We start from the raw sequence: 8815 nt of genomic DNA on the forward strand, positions 1-8815 counted from the left end.
TTAATTTGGATACCAGTGGAGTTGTCCACCCTGGAAAACCGTTGTAATGCATTACAACGTTCTTCATTCTCAACAAATAATAAATTAATGGTAAATTATTTTCTTTCATTCTATTTTCCAATTTTTTCTTTAATAATTTATGTGTTTACAAATATTTATATATTAACTGTATTTTATTTTAACAATTTTATAAATAATTACTTTCTTTAATAAAAGTTAATTTTTTTAAACATTTTTATAATATTTTTTTACTTTAATTATTATTATAAAATTTAAGTTTAAATAGATTTATTTATTTATTTTATTACATATTAATATTTTGAATCAAAATAAAATTTAATATGAATAAAATATTAATAAGTAAAGTAAAATTGTGGGACCCAATATGGGTTCTTAAGAGTTGCACCATTGGAGCGAAAAATTAGTTGAGTTGCTTCAAACTGGCTTAATAGGTCCCACAAAGAACCCAAAAATGGGTTCACCATTGGAGATGCTCTTATATCAAACGATTACAAGTCCAACCATTGCCTTATCAGCACAAACAACTTATCCAATTTACTACTGAGCCTCTTGAATCTCATTTTCAAGTTGCTACTTGAGTGCTAAAGTATCTTAAATTTACACCAATTTTGAGACGGAAAAGAAAATTAAAAAAATGCAACACAAGCTTTTATTTTTCCAAATTAACATTCTTACAACAGGTATGCAAAATGCTAAAGCACTCACCTAGATTTTTCCATTACTTTAGTAAAAGTAAGGAACATTATTACATCATGATAAAACTAACCTCTAGAAACAAGAAACAAAGATTTGCTATAATTTATTACATTTCCAAAAATCCTTCAACCACATCTTCAGCAACAGAAGCAATGAAAGATTTGCTATCCTTATTCCTAGCAGAGCAATTAGCACGAATCTCTCCTTGAGTTCCAGTCAAAACATTAAACTGACCCATTTTAAGCATAGCAGCAATAAATTTCTCATAGAAAAGAGACTGATTCACAGCAAAATCAGTAACAATACTCTTAGTCCTCTTATCAGTGTACAAATCCTGATCCGAGGTAAAAAGACCCTGACGATTCATAAGATCGACGTAGTATTTGTTATCAAACTTGTTAGGACTACGGATATCCAGAACAGTTGTGTTGTCTGTGGTGGAAGTAGGACAAGTGAGTTTAAGGTTTTTGCCGTAGGTTTTGTCCATGACAGTGTCTTGTGTTGGGTAGAGTCTGTTTGTGAAAGAACTGCAGTGGCTTATGCCTATTGTGTGACCACCTGAGAGTGCTACTACATCTGTTGGGTTAAGGTTTTTGGTTGCGAGTGAGTTTAGGATTGTTGTTGTGTTGCTTGTTGGTGAAGGAAGGTTCTGTTTTGTTACTTCTTGTGTTGCAAATGTTAATGAATCTCTTCTTCCTAATGGAATTTTGTAATCTGGTCCTCCTGACTGCATTGCAACAACATTCAATATTTTTTCACATAGAAATAGTTTTGTAAAATAACTTATGAAAGCACGGATTCCATACACGTCTTTTTTCAGAGATGTTATTGCTTAAGATAAAATAACTCCTAATTTATTTTGGATTACTTACGAGGAAAACGGAGTCACGCGCTGCGACAGCGGTGATATCAGCACAAGAGACGATTCTTCCGCACTGCTTCTGGACACTGCTGCGGAGTTTTTCGATTATCTTGAAGGCCTCAGCCCTAAGAGTCAAGTTTGGAGGTGCATCTTTCTCACTTGGACCACTTGCTGATCCATCCAATAATACTGATCCATCACAACCCTGCATTTATATTCATTTTTCAAACATGTTAATAACCAATCATGTCAAATTATCTATGCAACTAAAGAAGGTTGATGTAAATGTCTCCTTAAATCAGTTCAGTTAATAGCTGTGCAAGGACATTTCATTGCTACTGGACGGGGAAAAAAGAAGGTTGATGTAAATGAATATTTTGCTTACCTGAACAAAGCAGTCATGGAAGTGAACGCGAAGTAAGCCAGCAGCTTGGCCAATATCTTTATCAAAGATTTTCTTGAGCTCAGTTCTGATGATAGATTCAAGCTTAGGACATTTTGAATCGTAGAAGGTCCATGATAGTCCCTTTACTATAGGAGGTGTAGCTTGTGCTTCAGAAACTTCGATGTGAGAAAAGGAAAGAAATGTAAGGGTTAGAAGAAATGTGAAGAAAGCACTCTTAGAAGAAGCAGAAGCCATTGTTAGATGTAAAAAAGGGTGATGAGTTTAGATGTGATAGGAATACTAGTATTTAAAGGTAATTGGGGTAGTTGGATGTTCATGAATATGAATATTTGCGTATGACAATTTGGAAAAGTAGAGAATATGTTTCATAATTTCTATGAGATTTTAGCATATATTGACTTTTACAAGACTATGTTATTTTTCATGCATATAAATATTCAGCAGCAGCCATGTAGTTGTTTATTCAAGGACGTGTCTGAAGCAGCACACAGATTTAGTTGACGATGACATACCCAAAATAGCACTATTTAATAATTGAATTTTATGATTTTTTATTTAAATATATGAATTAGAGTCACTCTCAAGTTTGGTATAAGTTAACCACACTTAACCATAAAAAAATAAGAAAATTTTTTATTAGACCTCTTAGTCCTCTTGGTCACCCGCGCTGAAATCCTCAAAATGACTCTTTATTTCGGAAATGCATTTACGAAGTCTACTTTTTATGGAAAAAAAAGTGGTTTCGGAGATGCACTTTTCGAAAACACATTTTTACTATAAAAAAAAGTGTTTTCGGAAGTATATCTCCGAATTCACCCCCCTTGGAAGATTTCGGATATGTACTTCTGAAATCTTCTCTGATACAGAATCCATCAAACAAACAACAACGCTTCGATTTAATTACAAAACGTGGAAATTACAAACATCACATAACATAAAATTAAAGTTACATATTGTTAAACACAGGTAGGTGAGGATGAGTCAACATTTTGATAACGTCGGACCCCGATCTTTGAAATTTCGCATCCAACTCCATCGGACCCTACAAAGAAAATCGGTCGAAAGTTGACCACAAAATCGCTAAATCCTCGTCATTCTTGACTTCAAATGGGGTGAACTCAACGTCTCCCTCGTCGTTAAGCGAAGGCGAGCGGTATTCAAGTTTAATAACCTTCCGATTTTTTGGGTATTGCAATAGAGTGTTGAACGACGTTATCAATTCCGGGAACGGCGTGTCGTGCGAGAAGCGAAATTGGAACGGCGTCGGGTAGCCAGTGCTGAAGTAGACAAACGCAAGGTGTGGGTAGGTTTGTGTCATTGTTGTTTTGTGGCTTGATGTTGATGAAAAGGATTGGAATTGTATTTATAGACTTATTGGAGTAATAATGACCCAACAAACCTTATCTTGCTTTCAATGGATCTTTCGGAAATGTACTTCTGTAAACATCCCAAATCTCATCAAATTTCGGAAATACACTTCCGAATTAAGCAGAAACATACCTGAATTTTAAGTTTTGAGTTGTGCAGTGTGTTTTGACAATTAACTACAAATTGAACCAAGCATAAGCATAGCATAAACAATGACAACATAAAATATAGGCATATTACATTCTAAACAACAATACATACAAAAAATGACACGCACCGATCACTACAAACAAAAACGGTCCGGTAAAAACTAAAATTCGCCGAACCAATCGGTGGCTTAAATCTAAAATCGGTATGTTCTTCGACCGCTCTCTATTTTCCTCACGCTCTTGCTTCATCATTTCTTCAACCTCCGCCTCTCTTTCAACAAAAGGATCCGGCCAAGTCTCCGCCTCGTTTGTATGATGTGCCGTCCACTGACAAGAAGTAGCCGGTATAGGACACCCCGGTTTCAAAAAAACTTGCACAAAGTGGCGCGATCTTAGATACCTGATACATATGATGCGGCTCGACACGTCCAAAGGCGGTCGACTATGAAGTGGAAAAAATGTCTCACATAATCCAAATCTCGTCAAATCGACACACACCAGATCGTACGCACTTGCTATGAGATGGTCCATATCGGGGAATGACATTTACTTCGAAACCGGGGTGAGACCGCTTAGTGATGGAACAAGTGAATCATGAAGTTTATCAAAGTTTTCTTGATTTTCATAGAGTCGGCCGTAGATGTCTCTATGTGAAGTCAACTCCGAAATAAGTGTTCGTCGAATAAAAGTGTGATTTTCTTCTCCTTTTCCGAGCAAACCGGCAACGACACGATATCCACAATTGTCGTCGGTGCCAACATCAACTATGTTATCAATATATTTGTGCATAAAAAGCGGCATCTCATCAATGTAGATCATTGGAGATTTTTTGATCAGAGGTGTGCGCGGCGGCTTCAAAATACGGGCTCCTTTGTTAGCACTACACTTGGACTTTGATGTTGGTGAATCCGGGATCAATGTATCAACATGTTCAAAGTAGGAAGGAGGTCGTTTGGTTGATGTATCTTCTTGGGTACTTTTCGGCTTTTTTGGCACACATTTGGTTTTAACCGATTGAGATGGCGATTTCAAATCGGTGGTCTCCGGAAATGAAATTTTTCGCAATTGTTCTTTTATGTGCATTTTCATGGTGTCATCCGTTTTAGCAAACTTATCCATTATCACTTTCAACTCGTCAGAGATGGTAATTTTGGAATCATTTTCTTTCGGCGACTCGAAATCATCATAACGGAGCTTTTTCCAATGGTCAATTACTTCATCCATGCGTATCGGTGAATTCAACTTCAACTTTTTAGAAAATATACAAGCACATGGAAGCCCGTATGTTTTTCTAATTGTGCACCTACATTTAGAACTATACGGACCCGTTGTCTCCGTCAGCTTTGCCTCATGAATCATAAAATTCAATCCCGAACGGGATATGTTGTAAATCAATTGCAAGAATAGATTTTGCCCCTTAAACTAGTGTTTCATAATCGTCTTGCTCCGACCGAAAGATGTTTGAATTTCATTGTGTTGATTTTCGACCATTTGGTTCATGGTGTCCCATCCCCGACACAAATCCCCCTTGCTATCACCCAACCATCTCTTCAACGCCGCATGTGCGGATTCAACTCGGTTAGTTGTAGTGCAACCAAGATGTCTTACCCGATCCGTCCAAGCACAAACAACTTTTTCCTTTACTTTGTCAAGGATGGTACTCTCAACGTAATGACAAAAAGTACTCAAAGAAACACACAAAGTCCGGAATTGTACAACTTTTTCGGTGTACAACTCTTCTAAACGTGCATCTAAAATCTCCCTCCATGCGGCCATAATCTTGTCCACCACAACACCGGCTTTGATGATGTTACCGTTGTCATCCTTTCTTTCTTTCGTGCCAACCGCGGATTTGAGCTTACTTCTCACATTGCAAGTTATGTGATACCGACAAAGTAATGCAGTCGATGTCGAGAAGATGGTATCGACCGCATTTATCAAAGCATTATCTCGGTCGATAACAATGACACTTGGCATAGTCTTTTGATCGACCAACAAAGACTTACATATTCCCAAAGCCCATGTAAAGTTATCTTCTTTCTCACATTCCAAAAAAGTAAATCCAACCGAAAATGTATTGTCCGTCGAGGTCACACCGACAATTTCTAGAAGCGGAAGCCTATACTTGTTGGTCTTATACGTCGAATCCATTACAAGAACGGTTGGAAATGTGTTGAATAACTTGATACTTTTGGGATGAGTCCAGAATATGTCACGCACCGAAACTTTGTCCTCACACGTTCGGAAGCTTGAAATGTATTGGTTATCACCCAAAAGTTTCAAAAGTTGTTGCATTTCCGACCTCGTGCCTATTTTCAAGACTTTAAGATTGTGTCGTTCATTGTATACTTGCTTTATATTTGAAACACTATCCGGTTTTTTTCGCTTCAAATCGGCAAGTATGTTTCTCGGCGCCACTTTGACTATCGATAAGTCCTAAATAACATTCTTCTCTTCGCGGGACAACCGACACGCAATTGGATGCACGTGTAGCTTGGTTTCCAAGGCATGATTATGAAGCCCACAATTGACGCTAAAACGCCACAAATCATTAATCCTACAAGTCACGGGCAATCTAAACGGACACCCACACTTTCTCGATCCCGTGTCTTCGTGTTTTAATACCCGATTTATTGGTACATACTTCCCACCCCTCTCGCAATTCAACACGACAAAAGCTTTTCGTTTACTACTTCCATTGTTGGACCTTAATATGACAATTCCAAATCCAAGTTTAGTAGCTTCACTTCGAACCCAATCAAGCAAATGTTCACGACTAGCGAAGATCATATCATTTGTAAATTATTGTCGAACATCCACCGCAACGGTCATGGTTTTAACATCGTTAACCGGCTCTTTATCATTGTTAACCTCTTCCGGAACTTCTAAGTCATCGGCGACAATGTTGTCTGGATGCACCATACCTAACATATGCAAAAATATACTAAAGTTGTTAAAACTGTTTTTTTTAAGTTCTGCCAGGGCTTATTTCGGAAGTACATTTTCGAAATTTGTTAGGTGATTTATTTCGGAAATGTACTTCCGAATCAACGCAGATTTCAGTCCACCAATTCATCAACAATATAGTGTAATAGGAGATGATTTGAATGATGTTTACCTCAAATTGTAGCTTTCTATGCTCCCTTTAGTATGATCAACCGTTTTAAACTTGATTTTTAGACGAAAAATTGATTGAGATTGATTGAGTTTTGGAAAGGGTTTGGGATGAAAATGATGAAATAGTGAAGGAGGAAAAACTACATATATGGACAGCATATTTCGGAAATACACTTCCGAAATAATACCTGAAACGTTTTTTTTTTGAATTTTCAGTGATTTCGGATATGCATCTCCGAAAATACCACAAAAAATTACTTCGGAAATGCATTTCCGAAGTAGGGGTATTTTTTGTTTTTCCCTGAAGGTTCTCTCTATAGGGGGGTCTACAAAGAAAATCTCAAAAATAAATAGAGGTTCTACTTAATCACAATTTACTTAATCATAATTTAACGTGACAAATATTTTATGAGATCCTATTTATTTATAGTTTAATCTTAAAAAACTTAGGGTTGTAACGCCCGGAAATTTGATTATTCACTTAATTTAGATGTTTGGAGTGTTTATGGAATTTTTCGCGTTTTGGGACGATTAAGTCGGTATTAGTTCGGGATAGCGGATCGAAAATTAATCGAGATTTTTAATATTTTTAGTATTAGAAATATTATTAGAGTGTCGGGTATTATTTGGGGAATTTTCAGAGCAAATAAAATTAGACCGTAAAATAAGAGTTAACGAGTAAATTGGTATTGGCCCAAATTGAAATGATTGAGAAGTGAGGATACACCTAGGTTTTTAGAAACTCAGTAACATAGCATTTGGGAAAAAGAGAAGGACGGCATAGAGAAGAGGAAAATTGGAAAAGAAAAGAGTTACGAGAATTAGGCTGCGAAGAGAAAAACAGAAGAATTACGCGAAGCCGGAAAGCTTGGATTCAACCGGAATTGTAGAGCGGACTCCGAATACAAGATAAGGGTGGGGTTCTTGCTCTATAAACGGGGATATGATGGACCGTATGTGGGGTTTAGGAAATTTTATTATCTCTTTGTGTTCGATTGATTTCTAAAAATTGTATGAAATTATTTATGTTTGATTCTGTGTAAATTTGTTGTTTCCGTAAAAATTGATGTGTTGATGATTTTATTGGTGTTAAATTTGTGTGAGTTGATGCATATAATTTGATACCGATACTCGTACGGCGGGTTGTTTATAACATCAATTTTTCGTTCTCCTATATACTTATATTGTTTCGATAATGAAGAAAAAAAAGATTTATATTGAAAATACTTACTTTAGCGTCGTCACGTTCATGTAATGTTTGTTTTCATTCTACGTCACTGTAGCCTCACGTTTATTGACATAGAACCATGTTTCAATATATGGTATGCATAATTGTTTAGAGAATTGAATGAGCATGTAAAATCTGGAATTGAATGAGCATGTAAAATCTGGAAATAAATAAATTACATCATTCTAAAGAAAAAAAAAAAGAAACGCTTGCTTAGAAGATAATATATATTGCATTGTTAATATGCATATTGCTTCTCTTTTCTACTGTAGCGACCACTGTTATGTTATTTTGGTAGATATAATAAACTAAGTAGGTGGCAATTTGATGAAATATATTAATGTAAAGCATATCTTGTAGCTGTAAATTTAGTCAATTAGGAATCAGGTTGCAGGTTCACTAATATATAATACTTCATTAGTTTATAATAATAATAATAAGGGTTAATACTTATTTTCACCCCTGCCATATGGGGTGTATTTGAAAAACCCCCCGCAAAAAAAAAAGTTGCAATTATTACCTTAACAAATTTTAAAAATTTCAACTTGGACCTTTAGCCAACCACATCATCAAAAAATCTGATGTGGCAACTTTTTTTTTAATTTGTTATTATTATTTTAATTGCGTGGCAGGCTTATGTGGCATTATTATTATTTTTTATTTAATTTAATTCCACGTGGCATTATTATTATTATATTGTTTAGTTCTTAAAATGTTTATTATTTTTTATTTAATTTAATTCCACGTGGCATTATTATTATTATATTGTTTAGTTCTTAAAATGTTAAAAATCAAAGTTTAAAAAATTGGTCCCAAGAGGTCTTGAACCCACGAACCATAATTTTATTTCCCAACACCTTACCACTGTGCTGGGCTTCACATTATGTCACATGAATGACTTAGCTACTTTATAATAGTTGTTGTTAACGTTTCATTATTAGTTTTGGTTTAATTACTATTTTCATTAT

The 8815-nt window shown here is 35.6% G+C and overlaps 1 protein-coding gene across 1 annotated transcript; it reads right to left on the reverse strand.

Annotated features, from left to right (window-relative positions):
• Positions 1-629: 629 nt before the first annotated feature.
• On the reverse strand, positions 630-2300 carry LOC131631765 (peroxidase 12-like). Its single transcript, XM_058902526.1, has 3 exons — positions 1965-2300; positions 1590-1784; positions 630-1444 (listed from the first exon to the last, which is right to left on the reverse strand). The coding sequence occupies exons 1-3, from the start codon at positions 2217-2219 to the stop codon at positions 824-826; spliced, it is 1071 nt and encodes a 356-aa protein (XP_058758509.1). The 5' UTR covers positions 2220-2300; the 3' UTR covers positions 630-823.
• Positions 2301-8815: the final 6515 nt, after the last annotated feature.

The sequence above is a fragment of the Vicia villosa genome, unplaced genomic scaffold (assembly GCF_029867415.1).
Source record: "Vicia villosa cultivar HV-30 ecotype Madison, WI unplaced genomic scaffold, Vvil1.0 ctg.000863F_1_1, whole genome shotgun sequence".
NCBI lineage: Eukaryota > Viridiplantae > Streptophyta > Magnoliopsida > Fabales > Fabaceae > Vicia > Vicia villosa.